General features: G+C 39.4%; 1 protein-coding gene across 1 annotated transcript; it reads right to left on the bottom strand.

Annotated features, from left to right (window-relative positions):
• Nucleotides 1–1038: 1038 nt before the first annotated feature.
• Nucleotides 1039–15729, bottom strand: ATP6AP2 (ATPase H+ transporting accessory protein 2). The gene is made up of 9 exons (XM_060234129.1): nt 15564–15729; nt 10372–10502; nt 9642–9770; nt 7610–7705; nt 7289–7426; nt 6712–6765; nt 5259–5408; nt 4006–4122; nt 1039–1705 (listed from the first exon to the last, which is right to left on the bottom strand). Exons 1-9 carry the CDS (start codon nt 15616–15618, stop codon nt 1511–1513), a joined length of 1065 nt encoding a protein of 354 aa, XP_060090112.1. The 5' UTR covers nt 15619–15729; the 3' UTR covers nt 1039–1510.
• Between the last annotated feature and the right edge of the window lie 3390 nt (nt 15730–19119).

Below are 19119 nucleotides of genomic sequence, written 5' to 3'. Positions count from 1 at the left end.
AGCTCCACTGTAACTGGGAGACATTCAGGAATTTCTAGCATGTCACTTGATCAACAAAGTTAATTGAGAACACATGCCATATTTTTATAGGTAATGGTTGGTTAAAGGTGATATTTTTGTCAATTCAAACAGTCCCTCATCTTTTAATACTGCTAATACTTTGAACCAAGCCAAAACATACGATAAATGAAAGCTATATTATCTGTAACAAAGTTTACACATATCAATTGTTTCACAATATGATAAATTAACACTTATAATTCTAGGTTACCCACCGAATTTTTCATACTGAAACTTCTCTTAACCATCTATTTTATATAGGTCAACTTAACATAGACTATGTTGCAACATGCAATGGAACAGAGGAGAGAAAGATCACACCAATAGTCAGATGACTATCAATGCAATGTAGTTATGCAGTTTACAATATTGGAAGGAACTACGCTGCTTCACAGCCCTGAGATGGACCTGCTTTAAAATTTATTTCATGCAGCACCTATTGCTGTTGTTACCAAATCATATGACTTGTGATGACCCTATACCATAGGGTTTTCAAGGCAAGAGATAGTCCGGGTGGGTTGCCATTGCCTTGGTGGTCTCTCATCCACATACAAACCAGGGCTGACCCTGCTTAGCTTCAAAGGTCAGGCTAGCCCAGGCTATCTAGCTCAGGGCACATCAATATAGGAAAAATGATTTGCACATACTCAGTCCTACAGGTACACACAATTTTCACTATGTGTTAGGAAGCTTTGCTTTCTACACCACAATATTTGTGGAAACCATACACCTCAACGATTGCACACTCCAGTTCATATCTGCATCTCAATGCAATTGTGGAAAGAGTTCATGTAGTTAAGTCTATTTCAACAGGTTTAGCATGGAAAAATCCTGCACAAAGATGGCATTGTCTTGCATAGAACAGAGTATTAATAAAGCTATGCTTATTAGTGGGATTTCCTCTGAAACAATTCATAGCAATTCAACTACAAGCCCTACACTGCTGCAACATGTATCACTGTTCATTTCTGTGCAAAATTTTCACACAAAGGTTCACTTTATTCAAAGTTGGTACAGTGGCTCACAAGTAAAACACCAGACTCAGATTTAACAAGCTTTGACACTAAAGATTCAACATACGACTAAACCGCATAGAAAAACAGCTTGAATTATTTACATTAAACATTTACAATTGATTCAGTACCTAACACTACTTCAGCATCCTAACCAGTGTAAAAAGAATTTAACACAAAACAAGATGCTAGCTTACTTTCAGCGCATTGTTTACTACCCAGCAAGAGGAGCAGCTACGAACTGGAACACATACTGCATGGGCACAAAATGGGAATCATTTACATTTATGTATTTATAGAAGTTAGATCATAATTTCACAACCATTGCACTTTCCAGTTCAGCTAACTGCCTATCCACTACTAGTCTTTTATATATCTTCACATTAATAAGCAAACCACATAGAGATAGTTGCACTGGAAAGAAGACTGACTGGTGTTTAATCCATCCTGATCTTCTGGTTGGTCATCCTATAAATGATGCTGTCATAGCCTGGATCCATATTCCAGAGGTTGTAGGAAATAACAATAACAGCTATGATAAGGCCTATCATGATCCACAGAATTATGTTGAAGACCACAGCATAGTTAAAGTTGTATGGATATCCTAGGTTATACTGATTTCCAGGAGTGGTCTAGCAAGAGAAGAAAATAACATTAAAAATTTTCTTTGATATTCAGATGAAAAATACAGATTGCCTCAAGGAAACACAAGGAATACTCTGGGTAACTATTTGTAAGACAAAGACTGCAAATTGTGCTTTGTCCTCCAAGTGTGTTATTGCAACCAATGCAAATTTCTAATTAAATGATTCCTCCATCTCAGCAATGGGTCTGAAGTATGTTTGTGCATACTTCAGAGATTTCTATTTTGAAAATTATGGCTACTTTTGAAAGAAGTTTCAAGTCCTTGTAGAAAAGGTATGGAAATATAATAACAAGAAGAGTTTCAAAGTTAAGTTATCCCAAATGTATTGTTTAAAAAATTTGATTTCTAGCTTCAGAGAATGATAGCTGGCTCATAATTTTAATTTGAAGTTGCATGGCAAGTGTATTGTGCTCATGTACTGCAGTTGTGTGCCTTGCCTGTGTGTCCATAAAATGATAGAAAACTGATCAGTAGATTAGATGGGATAACTCTATTGGCTCATGAAATTTCTCGCAAAGTTATTGCTCTAAGTTATTGCTGATCCTTACTTCACATTAAAACTGAAGCAACTACATTCAGATGTCTTCCATTTAGTTCTTAAAACGAGTGTGTGTGGGGGGGGGGAGAGAGAGACCAAATAATAAAGCTAAAGGAATGATACAGGTACTTTATTATTGTTGGATTGTAGCCCCAGCACCAAAGGGGTGGGGGTGGGGAGAGTGCCAAAAAGCAAGGGGTTCCTTTACAACACTAGTTTGACGTAACACACGTGTAACCCAATTTGGAATAAAATTGATCACAATTTTATTGGTTACAGCTGTAAGATACCTCAGCCCAGCATGGGGTAGCGGATCCTGGTCATCAACTGACCCACTTCCCAGTTCCTCCCCATCCCACCCCACAAACTGGGGTGGTGGGCACCATGGGATGACAGGCTGCAGGATCCCACAAGGGTGGCTGCCCTGCAGTGGCTTCCCCTGCCATCTGTTTGTGAAGGTAATCCCCGGCATTCCCTCTAGACTAGGCATTCTTCTTGAAACCCTCACCCCAAGATCCCTTAAAGCAGGGGTGTCAAGCATGTGGCCCAAGGGCACCTGGAGGGCTCCTATCAGGCCCCTGAGGCAACTGGCTCTTGTCTACTTCCTTCTCCCTCTCTCGTTTCCTTCTGCATCTCAACTTGTTTTGCAAGGCTTGCTCAATTGCACAGGACCTACAGAGCAAAACCTTGATTTTCTCTGTTGGTTGAGGCTCCTCCCCCTCCAGGTCCCCTGGGGAGGGGGAAAGAGCCAGAGCTTCCTTTGCCCAGTTCCCTGGATCCCAGGGGAGAAATACAAAGAAAGCACCTTTAAGACCAAGAAGTGCTAATGTTTTAAGCATATTTTATTTTGTTATTTTGGTGTTTTTTAAAAATCTTTAGTCATGTTTGTCTGTGTCCTTTAAAAATTTATATCTCTGCTACCTAATCTTAAATATGTACAGACACTGCCCAGCCTGAAACAGCCCAGCCTGGCCTGACAAGGTCTCAGTTATATCAGATTCAGCCCATGAATTTGACACCCCTGCCTTAAAGGGATCCCCATACTCAGAAAAATCGGCACGCAGGCTGGCTTTCCTAAGAATGGATCCAGCCCCATGCTGATACCACCTATGTGGTGACAAGTAAAGATTACCTGAAACATAATTCCTGCATGAAATCCTCCCCCCAATCAGAATAGATCAGATGGGCAGAGGGAGTGTGGGCAAAAACCCGAGAAGCAAAAGGAGGGCAACCAGGGGCAGCAGGGCACATTAAAATGGCTGCATTGGCCACCCTTGCACCCTAGCTCTCATCAGCCTCTCTGATGGGGCTAGGGCGAGATCCGGTTTCCTGTGCTCAGGGGTGGAATTCTAGCAGGAGCTCCTTTGCATTTTAGGCCATACCCCCCTGATGTAGCCAATCCTCCTGGAGCTTACAGTAAGCCCTGGAATAAGAGTTCTGTAAGCTCTTAAAGGATTAGCTACATCAGGGGTGTGTGGCCTAAAATGCAAAGGAGCTCCTGCTAGAATTCCACCCCGCTTATGCTTGATGTGGTCCATCCCCTCTGAGCTGGAGACAAGTGTTGCCATTGCCCTCTCAGCCCCACCCCTGCAAGGCCACAAACAGGACCTGCATTGAGACCAGGCCCTGGCTTCAAATAACTTGTTTGGATATGCCTCTAAAATCCGCAAGGCTCCCAAATAACTGTATTTTGGACTGAGGTGCAAAACTGCAATGGTAGTCCTTTGAGATTAAATGCTTATACTAACCTGTGAGGTTTCTAGAATAGATCGTGACTTCCTCACAAAAGGTGTGTCATATGTCTTCACAGTCACCACTTCTACCACTGCATTGCCACCATAAAGATTGTACATCTCATCTGCAAACTAAAAAGAAAAATGTTTAAAATTTTGTACAGCAGCAAAGCATTAATGGAAGACAGATCATGTGACCGAAGGCATACCATTTAAGTTGCAAGTGACAACAGAAGTGTGGGACCCTCTTAAGCTCCATTAACTTCTAGATATGTTAATATGCCCCAGCAAACTGTAGGTGGAATAGTCTGCACAACAAGCCTGAACCCTTGGCTCCATTACAGTGAGATAGGCAACAACTGCAATCATGAAGATACTTGAGGAACATAGTTCACTTTGCTTTCAGTAGCACTCAGGAAAATTGTTTCAAGAACTGCAATTTTAAGAGATAAGAGTGTGCCACATGACATTCTGTATCCAGGCCCACTATTCTCAGGTCAGAATTTGTGATTCTAGACATTAAGCAAAAAAGTGCAGAGAAGTTTCCAGGTTTTGTCTCCCTCTGACAGCAGTCTTGTGCAAAACAAAAAACTGCTGCTAAAATACTGTTACAAAAGCAATTTCCATAAAAGCACAATGAGCTTCTGTTAAGAAAAGAAAGCAAGGCTGAAATCTTAAAAGCACTTTACAATAATTAGCTTTCAAAAGGAGCACAGTTTTTTTAGGAAATCATTTTCTTTTCTAATACACAATTTTTGATGAGGGACCTTGGTTACATTACATGCAAATACTTACTACTGTCCTTTTCACTTCTGAGCATGTGCTTACAATATTCCTTCACAAAAACACATGCCCAAAGTATTCTGATCATTTTGATGCTTGCAGTTGTTAATTTGAAAATACTTAACTAGACAAAAACAGATTCTTCCAGCACTGAGTATACATCATTTCTTTTTCCTAAAATAAAATTGATGTACCAGTAACTTACATTAAGGTCCAATAGGACTACAGATTTTGATTTTACCATCAACTCTTAATTTTACAGTTATCCACAAATGCTCATCCTTATTTACCACCCCAATCTATGTGGGTAAAGAATGCTTCCTTCTTTTTCACAAGCCAAAAACAATTAGATCCAACCTACTGCTATGCAATCCATTAATGAGGGAGGAAGCATTCAGTCAGGTTGTGAGTAAAGGAAAACATCCTCCTGCTTTAGGCTTGCACTTATGTACCTCAATAAATTCATTCGACCATGTTTCTCTTACCTTTTGCAGTGAGTCTGCAAGAATTTGAGAAGCGTCCTTGAACTGCTGTGAATCTTCTCCATACCGTTTACCGATTTCTTCCAACCCAGAAAGTTCTAAAGAGTATAGGTCTGGTGAATGATCCTTTGCTAAATGCTTGTGCCTGGAAAGCTTGGGAAACAGCAGGAAAAAAGATTGTGAGTGAAAAGGAGCATTTTTGATTTAAAAATTCTTTTCTACATCATAGAAAAGTGTATCATGTCTAATGTCACAAGTAAATTCATTTGTTGTTCTAAAATTAAAAGTATCAATCACATCTCATAATGTGAAATGGTGTGCATTTGTTTGCATATTAATATGAAAGGGAAACTATACTGTTTGGGGCATTGGAGGTGAAAATTACTACCTGTAATTAGGTCTGTGAACTGCTTAAATTGTTAGTTCTGCTCTAAAATGATAGATTTGTAGATTCTGGAGATGTTGCAGAGAGTACAAGAACCTACAATCATTAATACCTCTAAATCTCAACACAGCCCCATCTGTGGATACTTAAATCTGGACAGAGATCTTTCTAGAAACTTCAGAAAAGGCCCATGTTTGCAGGAAAAAAAAAATCTGTAGATGGGCAAGATCAACAACTTTCCATATATGTCCCGTCTCTGTAGTGGCCCCACCCTGTGTAACAGCCTGCCTGAGAAGGTCAGAAAGGCCCCTACACTCCTGCAAAACAGAATTCTTCAGGAGGACATTTTTAATTTTAAAAAATAATGGTGATGAAAAGTGCCATCAAGTCACAGCTGACCTATGGTGACCCCATGAATTTTCAAGGCAAGATATTCAGAGGTGGTTTGCTTGGAGGTCTCCCATCCAAATACTTGCCAAGGTCAACCAACACCTGATGAGACCAGGCTAGCCTGGGCTGTCCAGGTCAGAGAATAAAGTTCATAGAGCTACCACATAACAGATCAGTCCATGAAGATGCATGGTTTCTACTGATATAATACCAAATTCTGCATTGTTCAACATTTCATGTTTATGCTTTGTTTAGACTACAGCTCCATTTCAGACTTCTGTGATTTCTAGTCCTATTTATATTGTTTACTAGATCTATCATCCTACTGATTGCACTGATTTCCACTGTGTAATCTACCTACAGTCCCAGTGAAAAGGGCAGATTATTATGAACATAAAATAATTTTGTCACTTGACAGGCTATATTCTACAGCTGTCAGTTTGGAATGCCATTTATACAAAAACCACACAAGTTGTTTCTCCTTTCCAGTTTAAAGTTTCCTCAGCCAGCTGGCATCAAGCCAGCTAAAAAGTTAACATGACTGGAAAATTACATACTGTCTGCTGCTACTGAGCCTGGGGCCAATTGGAAGCCTTCTTTTGTCCCGCTTTTGCCAATGACTGCCAGCTGCCAACCCACAGTCAAACATCTGGGTTTTTAAAAACCAAAGTCTTTGCTTACCAAGCTGGTGATATCATGCAGGACTTGTAATTCTGACAGAAATAGAAGATCAACCTAAGGAAACAATATACTTAATTATTTTTAACAGGAATCAAGTGATAAAGGAATCAAGTGATAACATCTAATTCATGATGAAGAGTCCAAGTCCGTTTATATATTAGTACACTAATTCTCACATCTGTCATTTGAGCCGATATCATCACACTTCTGCTTACCAACTAGTCATTTAATCAGTAACTTAGTGACAAATGGATTTCATGTCTTGAGATGATCATGTCTGACAGATTGACTAAATTAAATCTGTGTGTGAATGCTTTGCCCCGTATGTAGCCAGAGGTTAAGCAGCTATCCATGCTAATAATGCCAAATGGTCTCCACAGTGAAGTCAGAACATTAGCCATATATACATAATACTTGATGATGGATAAAACAAATGTTTGACAGAATGTGCAGAACAAAGCCCCACATCCTGAACTTTTCATTCTGCAAAAAAGAGAATGGAGATAAGAATTTTAAACAAAAAATAGGAGGGAAGATTTTTTTAAAAGTTCATGTCTAGTATCTAGTCATGTCTTACCTCATTGTTTCTGCTCAGAGAATTAAGAGGAAGAGAAGACAGAATGGAATTATCCTGAAATAATCTATTCCGAAGCTGGCGTAGTGTGACTGAAAGGTCCTCAAACACAGAGTTTGCCTTTCCCACCATGTATACTCTCTGGAAAACAACACCATTGTTCCACACAAGAGTGAATTAATACCAAACTGCATTGAGAACAGACATTCAGAACAAGCAACCTTTTTCTAACAATGTAACTTTTATACAGATTTGTATTTGGAAGCCTTCACAGAGAGTGATTTAACTCATGTCATGTGCTTTCAGAAACAAATTGGTACTTACCTCTTCACTAGGAGCAAGCTGTACTACTACGGGGGTTTCTTCAGAAAACAAAGTATGAATAGCATTTGCAACACCATCCAGGTTGAAAGGAACTGCCTAGAACAATATAAAAATACTAGTTTATAGAAACGAGAAAATCATACATCTTTCTAATTGCCTATGCATCGTATGCAACTATATCCAGGCACCAGCCACTTAGGAAAAACTGATTCTGCATTAGTTGTAAGTTATCGGTATGCAGTAACTATACTAGCTAATTCCCCCAGAGTTACAGAAATCTGCCATTCTACAGACACTGTTAAAAGAAATACATTAAAAATGAAGACACATCAAACTGTGATTTTTAGAATCATCTCAGTACTTCTCTTCAATGAAAACTCTAGACCTTCAGGCAACTTAACAAAAACAAAGCTGTAACTATACACGGTTTAATACATTATTGGATAAAATCAGTGAACTAGTCACTGTCACTCTTTAGTCTTGTTTCAATAAATAGGTGAATTTCAATTATTTTATTTCATAAGTATCCTCAGTCCATAAAACTATGTTTTCATAAGGCTTTCAAGTTTTAAATGCTCCATGCTTGTTTTTTTGAGCTGAGTGACTGCTACTTGAATACCGAATTTTGATACCTTCACCCAAAGGTATACCCACATTTCTGTATACCCCTATACTGAGAAGTTTTAAATATTTTTATTTTATTGGATTTATATCCTACCCTCCCTGCCAACTTAGCTAGTGACTGTCTCTGTCAATCTTGACTGATCTACAATCATAACAAATAAAAGATTCACTGAAATACACATAAGGTAACAAACACTTTTTGATGGTATACAGAAAGAATTTATATGGGCTAAGTTTTACTCCTGCACCTTTTGCTTTCATATATCCAGTGTATGACTCTCAACTACTATTACAAAATTTTGCATCTCTATTTGAATTTATAAACAAAAAATATAAAAAAAGAAAATGGAACACACAATAAATACAGAGTACAACAGAGCCCACTGCTGGAGCAGCACACGCATGCCAAGGCTTCTCATTAACTTAAACAAAGCCCTGTTGACCACTACTGTTGAAGGATGGCACTCAAAGACAGAAGTAACTAGAGTAAGGGGTAATGCTATCTGTGCTTCCCATATTCCCATCTAGCTGTTACTCTACTTTTGGATGACAAGGAACTTCTATGCTGGATTGGGATTTGGATGATGTGCATAAACCGGCTGCAGCTCTGCATATATCTATGTGCATGAATGGGGGAGCATACAGATAAACAAGTACTAATGGGATCAACTATGCACAGCAATGCACAGAGAAGGGACTGGATTGCTCCTGTCATTGCTTTTAAGAATTCTGACACTTTATAAAGAATTGGGGGGTGCTGCAGATTTTCTCTGCCTTCCCAAATAAGATTGTAAAAGAAAACAAAGGGCTGCACCGACTGCAACAAAGAGATGAAGAAAAAACAATGGAGCAGTGGGAAGAAAATCTTACTCCAGCCTCGAAGAAAAGGCTAGTTTAGTGGGAGCACTACTGCTTTTATATTCCACTTATCCCTGAAGAAGCTCAGCGTGAAACATAAAGGGGTTATAGATGTACTGGATACACTGCACCAAGCAGAAGATATATGAATAAATAAAATATGAGAAAAAACCCTTCTGAGAATCTTGTAGTGGTGACTGGACACAAAAGGGAAGTGTTGTGTTCTTTCCATCACAAGTGGTATTTACATGCATATCATTCTTACTGTTAAGTATCAATAAAGAAGCCTTACCCTTTCACAGAGAAGATGAAAAAGGCTTCAGTACAGATTTACTGAAAAACCAAGCACTTAAAAAATCCAAAACCCCAGTACCCTGTGGTTTTCTACCGAAGTTTGGCATTTAGCTATGAAATGGCACACAGAATTGAACCATACAGTGCAAAAGCAGTGAAGAAGTATTGCTCTTTTAAGTGGGTAGATAGTGAGAGAGACAGACACACATTTTGTCTATCAGAAAAGCTTCTTAATCTACAGCATTTTAGTACTTACATTCTCAACTGGGTAAGAGATACTACGCTCAGGTAGTGTTAACTTATCTATCCCTGTTACTGTGACCAGAACTGTAGCTCGAGGACGCCGGAAGATATCACCTACTGCAAGTCCAGGCCAGGAGAGGTCCTGTAATCAGAGGTTGATTTTCTAGTTAAGCTTTTAAAAAGAAATGTCAGAAGAAAAAGAAACCATGCAAGTTAGGGTCAAATTAAAAATGCTATGATGGGACATTATTAAAAAGGTTATAGAACTCATGCTACTGGAACCATTTACAGATAAAAAGTAACATATCTCAGCAACACTCCGGCAGCTAATGTGGTACAGTGGCTGGAATGGTGGTCTAGGACCAGGGAGACCCAGGTTCAAATCCCTGCTTAACCATGAAACTCACTGGGTGACTTTGGGCCAGTCACACACTCAGTCTAACCAACCTCAGAAGATGGCCATGAGGATAAAATGTAATCTTATGTACAGCAACTATGCATACCCTGTGGAGACCAATTTCAGTTGCAGCAGCAAGGAAAGAGAGAACTATAATAAATAAAAATAAATATGATTTGACTAAACGTGACTCACATAAACACAATCTAGTTTTCTGTCCTGTGTTTCTGTTCAAAATCCCCAAATAGCAGTGTCATGAGACACATGACTGCATAGGTTAGGCCTACTTTAAATCATCAAAAGTAGTCACAATTGTGACTGGAGACAGAAAAAATGAATTACATACTTCCTCAACAGAGAAGCCCATGGATAATGCAGCCAGATCTGGAATTCGTTCTCCAGGTATTGGCCAGCTTCCCTGATGGAAAATGACTGACTCAGGAGATCGTAATACATTGAATTCATTAGCAAAAATACCTGAAATAAAAAGACAAAATTGGCAAAGTTACTTCTTTAAGCAACAACACACATGCAAGTCTTTTACTGGTCTTCCACAAGCAGCAGAATGAGACAAATGAATAAGACTGCCACTTCAGATTACAGATGAGGGAACACTAATTTTCAACATTCCCCCATATAAAAAGTCAATCTTCCTGCAGAAGGGGAAAAACTTCAGAGAGAAATGGTTGTTGCCTATTGTGCTTATTTTTATTTATAGTAAGATTAAAATACAAGGACATGTTAAAAAAAATTCTACCTCCATTCTGCACTGATGCAGTCCATTCTAGCACCTGACATTTTACTGTGCCATTCTGATGCACAGTTAGACAAGGTTTATTTACGAAAACACAGTTTGAACTTTAGTTCTTTTATCTGCAAAATTATAGCACACTACTACTAAAGCAAACACTAATGGGATGGAAAGCAACCTGAACAGATTATAAAATGTGAAAGTCTCAAATAATTTTCAGGTCTTTTCTAGCACACAGAGCCTAGAAAGGACGCATTGGCACAAGGCCAGTGAATATAACTTGCACTTATTACATGGATTGGTTGCTAGGGAAGGTTCTCTCCTACCATCCTAGGGAATTTAATGCCTAATCCTACTGTTCACAGGCAGTCACTTTGAGAAAGGAATGAAGATTAACAAACCATCGCTTCAATGTCCACAATGTCCACTCTCAAGCTCTATTGCTATATCCTATGCAACTCATTAGACCTGGTGCAATCAAAAAAAGGGGAGAAAACCACACCCCTATACAAGAAAGGTGACCAAAATGAGAGAGACAAAGAAAAATAAAATATAACTAAGCACATAGTGCTAATATACACAAATATAAAATATAATTATAAAATTTATCGTATAAAATTTAATTATAATCATCAAAAGTGCTAAAATGTCGTTTACAAACCACAATCCTATGGTTCTGCATATGAGTACCTAATCCTAATATGAATACAGGTTAAAAGCTACACATCATATCCATATGCAAAAACCAATACCAAATGCATTTTGGCTAAAAGCCTTCCTCAGTCGTATAACTATTCCCCCCCCCCCCCCTTTCATTTTAGGTCCATTCTGTATATGATGAGTTTTCTGTATATTTTTGTTAAATTTATAATGCTCACTTTGAATTTTACCAATGAGGAAGGCTTTTAGCCGAAACATGTTTAGTATTGGTTCTTGTATATGGATATAATTTGTAACTTTTAACCTGTATTTATATGATTGGACATCTGTCTGTATATCAGGATTAGGTACTCTTATACTCATTAGCCCCAACACTGGCAACTGGGAGCTAGCAATTCTGAACAGTTTGTATTTGACCCAGAATTCTGAAGGCAGAATCACACCATCAGACTAACAAGTGATTCCAGTAGGCTCAGTTCTCCAGCTACAACTTTCTTCTTCATTTGCTCCATGCAAATTAACCTTGAAGGCAGGATTAAACCATATTCAAGGTTATATAAAAACAAAGCATATATTGACAGTAAATACGTACCATTCTATGTTTATACCACCAGTATGGCATTTGTAAATATTTTCTACCCATTCGGTCATTGTAATGTAGATGAAGGAATTTGTTCAAGGTTATTATTTTTCTAAAGCAGCAATCTTGTCTTGGTGCAACTTCTCTTGTCTGTACCACTATAAAGGGGAGCAGGAGCACACTCACCAATAAACCAGATTAACAGTTTGGGAGCTATGGTTTATTTATTTATGAAAATGTAAGAAGTGCCGCTGACTGAGGATAGCACAGTCCAAGTACAGCATTTAAGATGAACCTGCAAGTAGGCTGTTGATAGGGTAGATTTTGGCAGCTGTACTTACCTTCAAAAATACACTTATTTGGTCTACAAAGACTTAAACAAAAATCTTTACACTTCTTAAGATAGATGACTTCTCAACAGAAACAAATATTTAATGTACTTTGACACTCAGAAATATATTTCTGCTCACAAAGGAAAAATAAATTTTCCTTTAGGAGGTAATAAAAATATATATTTTTCCTCTGGGATGGGGTATTCCATGTGCTCATCTACAGGCCAGATACTTGACCATAAGCACTTTACTAACAAGGCAGATCCACTGAAGTCAATAAAACTTATTCCTACATAAACTTGGCCCCTATTTTCCAATACAGGTAGCAGAATAATAACTGTCAACTCATGGTTACAGTTCACATGGACTATTAAATTCTGGAATGTTTTATAAATAATAGGACATATTATACATTTATGTGTTCCAAGTGCTTAGAAATATACAGACCTACACCACTTTGGACATCTGACCACACTGGTCACTTGTGCTACAAAAACAGTGTACAACAGGAGTTCTACATTCTGTATTCTAAATACAAATGTGTTAATAATAGGCAGCATTTATGCATGCATTTTGTTTTAGATTTATTCTTTTGGATTACTCTTAACCCACAGGTTGAGCAGTATTAATGTAATAGTGTGAGAAGCATTATGGATGAAAACAACCAACAGAGTTGTTGACCAAGAAAGCCAATGTGGTAGTTCAAGTCTGCCCTGTAGCATCTGTACACACCTGACAGGGTTAGGTTCTTTCAAAGACAAGGGGCGCATTCACACTACACTAGATAATGCGTTTAACAAATGGATTTTTGCTATTCTTACACAGTAAAAATCCAGTTGCAAAATGCATTATTTAGCATAGCGTGAATGCACCCAAGTTTAAGATGTTCTACCAGAATATTGTTACTAACAGACTTCAGGATAATAATGGTTTTGAATATATTCTGCAATCTCCTCAAGATAGTTTTCCAATGTAATTCCATTCAAATATTCAATGTAATATCAACTCAGAATACAGAAACATGAGAAGAACATGTTTCCTCATCACTAAACTCAGGACAGCAACATCCACCCAAAGGATTTACTATAAGAAAGACAGCACTTCCTACGTCATCCTTAGGAGCAATCTGTTCCAGCAACTGCCTCCTTGAACAATGATCACCTGATTACTAACAATGAGAGCATTCTTCACTACTTTTTAATAGTCTTGTCATTAAAAAAGAATAAGGAGGTAGATCGAACCCTCCTCCAGGTAGCCTTCCTTCATCCTAAGCAGCCTTCCTCTAATAGAAAAGCCACTTAAGCTGGAAAAAGGCTTCAAACCTGAGCCAAAAGGAAAGACGGGGTATAAAAAGTTTAACAAATAATAAACTTTGCTCAGAGGAATCATGGATAGAAGTAGGAGCTACCATTGAAACTATTAATTAATTTTTACAGTATAATGAGTAAAAAAAACAGAGATAACGTCTTGGGTGTTCCTATGAGATTTACTTCTTCACCCAAAGGATGATTAACACATGGAATTCACTACCACAAGAGGTGGCAGCAGCTACATGCATAGATGGCTTCAAGAGGGGACTGGATAAACATACAGTGCAGAGGTCTATTAGTGGCTATTAGCCACAGGGTATAGATGGAACACTCTGTCTGGGGCAGTGATGTTCTGTATTCTTGGTGCTTGCGGGGGGGGGGGGGAGGTTCAACACTGGGAGGGATACTAGTGTCCTGGCTTCACTGGTGGACCTCCTGATAGCTCCTGTGGTTTGTTCAACAGTGGGAGGGCTTCTAGTGTCTTGGTCTCACTGGTGGACCTCCTGATAGCACCTATGGATTGTTGTTTTTTTGCCACTGATCCAACATGGCTTCTCTTATTTTCTTTTGGTAACCTGAATTCAACTAAATCAGATTGGTGCTTGGAGCACAGGAATGAATTAACCCAAGGAGTTAAAAGGAACAACATCTCACTTAGACAACAATCATCACCACATACAAGGAATCCTTCCTTCAGTTTCTCACTTCTGCTTTTGGACATATCCACGTATAGAAATATGCTATACTAGCATTAAGCAGAAATCACAAAGAGCAAGCAATGTCTAGTTGTAGTCACTATTACTCTTTATATTGATTCCTCTATTAAAGAGAGGCTAAAGTTACATAACATCTTTTGAATATTGGGGAAAACAGATGAAGAGGCTGCCAGTTTAAATGAAAACAGGGCAAGCTAAGAGAGCTGTTTAAGTTTCTCCATTGCTGCTTTTGCATGCATGGGGGGGTGGGGTGGGGGGTGGAATTCTAGTAACTGTATTTTTCCTCATGGATACAGCAGCAGAAAAAAAGCCCATTAGCCCCTCCATCCTTTGCAATAAAATCTGCAGCCAACCATGGGTACCTTCCTTTTTAAAAACTAAAATGAGATTATTTACATGTACCTGCCACAAAACAGCTACCTTGGCCTCTAGTTAACCTAGTAGGAATTCAGCTACCGTTCTCACCATTGTGTATTAGTGCACTGAGTATAGCAAGAAACTACATGGAGTAAGACTGGAATGTACAGCACTAAATAGATTTATCGGCTCTCTATTGTAAGTTTAATACTTTCCTTCAGGGGTCATTTTGTTATGCAGCTGCACGTGCTATTCAATGGACAAGGAGGTGGAACGCTCAGAAAGGTTCAGAAGCTGCACTCCTGTGAGCTCCCACTGATCTGAGGCCTGCTTTCCTTCATTAACATCCCTGCACGGTTCTATAAAAGCTCCCTTTGTTTTCACTCTTATAGATGCTATGCTTTACTGGTTGCAAAAGAAAATAGGAAGAACCCGAAATGGCTCAGTTTACAATTTTTAATACCTCTATGAGCAACACAAACTGAATTCCAATTACAACTGAAATATACTGATTTGAACGACAACCGACCTTAACTACAAGATTGTTTCATCATATACCAGCACTTCTCTGTGTTCTTCCCATCCCCATTCCTCTCCGACCCCAGCATTTAACCTTCCGCCTTCTATATATATTCTATGAGCAGGATGCAGCCCCACAGCTTCCACACCGAGCTCCACCGGCTCGACCACCTTCTCCACATCCAAATATAGTACATTATCTCTCTTCTTTCACCCTCTCCCGAAAAAAAGGTCTAACGAAGAAGAATCTCTACCGACAGCCGCTAGTAATCCCTTCCCACAACGCAACACCTTGACAGAACAGGCGATTTACCTGCCACAAGCGCCGCTACCACCCAAAGCGCCAGCCCAGTCCACCGCAACCCCATCGCTGCTGCTACCCCAGCTCCGATAACAAAATCAGGTGAAAGAGGAAGTATAAACCAGCCGGCCCCACAGCCTAACCTTTGCCCGCCTGCAGCTCTAATTGACAATACAACGAGCCATTCACAATCCAAACAATGAGGAACTGGAGAAAAGAGGCGTGGCTAGAACATGAGAGACAAGCCATTCTGACCAATGATAACACTATACAAAAAACACCCCACATCTCACTGGTTCACACTGTCATATGGGAGTCATGGGAATCGCTTGAGGAGAAGCTTGTCCTGGTAGAAGGCGGAGCTTCAAACTTGAGTGATAGTCACATTAGCCATTCAGAAATTACACGATCTCTCGTCTTGTCTTAGAAACGCTCTCGTTGGCGAGGAAATGTCAGGCATGCGCGTAGTTGTGCTTGTGAGAAGTGGTCGAAGGCAGGAGGTGACACAGTGACAGGAGAATTTACCAATCAGAATACAAGGGATCCATATCTCTCTCTCTCTCTCTCTCTGCCTGATTTTTTTTTGCAGAGGCCGAACATAAAGAGATGGGCGTGTTCTGCGATTAGATTGACAAGCGAATGGTCCAGTGAAAGCCTGAAAGATAACCAATTACAGAGCTTGAAAAGCACCGGCCTGACTACGAGGAGGGGCATTAGACCGAGCTATTTAATTACCTAGTTTTGTTTGGTGCTAGTGGGGATGTATATAAATAAAACACAAGTTCTTCACGGGGTTGAACCGGTAAGTTAGTTAGCTTGATTCAGACCTGAGAAGCTTCCATAACCTTTGGCCTGGAGGACGCAGGGCGATCAGAGGGGTGAATTGTGTGTAGTGCTGTGCTCCATGTAAAGCTGTTGGATTGCATTGGCTCAGAAAAGTGATGCTATGCATTTTTGGAGGCAACTGCTTCTATCATAGAAGGATCCTTGCCTTGGAGCCTCCCATCCTAATGGCAATCACTTGGTAGTGGTACACACTCCCTTTCCTCAACTTTCCAGAAGTGCCTTGAGGCTTAACAGGGTTGGGAACTCCTGCTTTTATGGTGCTTTATTTGAGGCCTTGCTTTCCAGACTATAGAAGACACCTGCGGGCTGGAATGAAGTCATAAGGAAACCTCCATGGTATATCCCCAGTTATGCAAACTGCATTGCTGTAAACCAACATTTTGCTGGAAAGTGAGATAAAAATACAATTAAATAAAACAACTGTTCCTTTTTTTAAAGAATAATATTTTTAAGAAAGGAAATGTGGCTGTGTAATGAATAATGGTACAACTTGTGGCAACACAAACAAAATATATAGTTAATCTTAAAAAGTTTGTACTCTAAAAAAGAAGCGCTTGTTCACCATAAAATGCAATCAGGTAACTTTTTATAGTTAGAACATAAGAGAAGCCATGTTGGATCAGGCCAATGGCCCATCTAGTCCAACACTCTGTGTCATACAGTGGCCAAAAAAAATTTATATATATACACACACACACTGTGGCTAATAGCCACTGATGGACCTCTGCTCCATATTTTTATCTAAACCCCTCTTGAAGGTGGCCATGCTTGTGGCCGCCACCACCTCCTGTGGCAGTAAATTCCACAAGTTAATCACCCTTTGGGTGAAGAAGTACTTCCTTTTATCCATTTTAACCTGTCTGCTCAGCAATTTCATCGAATGCCCACGAGTTCTTGTATTGTGAGAAAGGGAGAAAAGTACCTCTTTCTCTACTTTCTCCATCCCATGCATTATCTTGTAAACCTCTATCATGTCACCCCGCAGTCGACATTTCTCCAAGCTAAAGAGTCCCAAGCGTTTCAACCTTTCTTCATAGGGAAAGTGTTCCAGCCCTTTAATCATTCTAGTTGCCCTTTTCTGCACTTTCTCCAATGCTATAATATCCTTTTTGAGGTGCGGCGACCAGAACTGCACTCAGTACTCCAAATGAGACCGCACCATCGATTTATACAGGGGCATTATGATACTGGCTGATTTGTTTTCAATTCCCTTCCTAATAATTCCCAGCATGGCAATTATTTATTGCAAACGCACACTTTTTTATTGCAAACGCACACTGTCTTGACATTTTCAGTGAGTTATCTACCACGACCTAACAATGGCAATGAGCTTTAAAATAGATAGGCCCAAAGTAATAATGTGTTGGGCAGAATCAAAACATTAAGAAATAATGTTTACAAACTTAACATCTAATAATATGGCTTAGCAAATCAGTACATGACATGACTAAAACAGCAAATCATTGTACAGTTGAATTTTTAATACCTTAAGAGAAATGAAAATCTGTGGTGAAAGCAACAAAAGCCCCTCAAGTAAACAATTTTATATAAAGGTAAATGAAAATGGGGGAAATTGTTTCCTTGTGTTCACTAAAATAATAAAATTCAATAAAAGCATATTACACATGCACAGAGAATGCTCAGAAATATTGAATCTTCTATGACATAAAAAGTACAGTATACATTGCTTTATTTTATGAATAAGAAAAAGGAAGTAAAGACCAGAACAATCCAGTGTCTGAATCAAATGTTATCTGGAGTGTGTGTACATAGGCTGAAGCAAACAATTTCTGAAATCTGTCTTGTGAGGATGAATCATATAAGGACTGGGAAATACTTACACATTTAACAAGGACTGTGCAAATTATTAATAATAAAATGGAAATTTCTTGCATGCTATGTTCATGTGTATCTAGATATATTTTACTTTCCAGGTCTTAACTCACAAGCACCAATCACCTGCATATTCTTCAAGCAAATTAAATAGGCCAGAAACAGCATTAAAGCTAATTGACAAAATTATGTAATGGAAAATTCTTGCATAATACACAGAGATAGGTCAAATGAATAACCCTGCAAACATTTGGGTCTTCCTTTTCTCAAACATTGCATGCCCATATCAGCAAGGATTTCTGCAGGTTCCAGCCTGCAAATCGGCAAAATCAACAATTGCCTATACTCATGCTTTCTCAGTTGTGACTCCCACCTTATGGAATGGCCTATCTGAAGAGGTCAAGAAAGCCCAGCAGACATTTTTTTCCTTCCCCCACACCACTTTCTAATAATCCTGAAGTAAGGTCAATTCCCAGATGGGGGCAGGGGATTCCCTGGTTTGGAGGCCCTACCCCTGCTTCAGGGATAGCAGAAAGTGGTGGGAGCAGGGGTGGAATTCTAGCAGGAGCTGCTTTGCATATTAGGCCACACCTCCATGATGTAGCCAATCCTCCAAGAGCTTACAAAAAAGCCTTGTAAGCTCTTGGAGGACTGGCTACATCAGGGGTGTGTGGTCTAGTATACAAAGGAGCTTCTGCTAGAATTCCACCCCTGGGTGGGAAGGATGTCTGCTGGGCACTCCATTATACCCTGTGGAGACCAGTCCCCATAGGTATAATGGAGAATCAATCTGGGGCTCGGGGGGGCTGCTTTTTTAGGTAGAGGCACCAAAAAGATAGCACTGTTGGTCCAGTTCTATGAACCCCTAAAGAAGGTGCCCCTATCCTCC

This window comes from Heteronotia binoei, chromosome 3 (assembly GCF_032191835.1).
Source record: "Heteronotia binoei isolate CCM8104 ecotype False Entrance Well chromosome 3, APGP_CSIRO_Hbin_v1, whole genome shotgun sequence".
In the NCBI taxonomy this organism is placed as follows: domain Eukaryota; kingdom Metazoa; phylum Chordata; class Lepidosauria; order Squamata; family Gekkonidae; genus Heteronotia; species Heteronotia binoei.
This window is presented reverse-complemented; position numbering and strand designations above follow the sequence as displayed.

Bases quoted from the DNA above. Each gene is read 5' to 3' on its own strand.
- ATP6AP2 (XM_060234129.1), bottom strand. From the start codon at position 15,618: ATGGGGTTGCGGTGGACTGGGCTGGCGCTTTGGGTGGTAGCGGCGCTT. The intron at 10,503-15,563 runs GTAAATCGCCTG...TTTTTATTTCAG, and splicing joins GGTAGCGGCGCTTGTGGCAG to GTATTTTTGCTAATGAATTC. The intron at 1,706-4,005 runs GTTAGTATAAGC...TTCTCTTGCTAG, and splicing joins CTATTCTAGAAACCTCACAG to ACCACTCCTGGAAATCAGTA.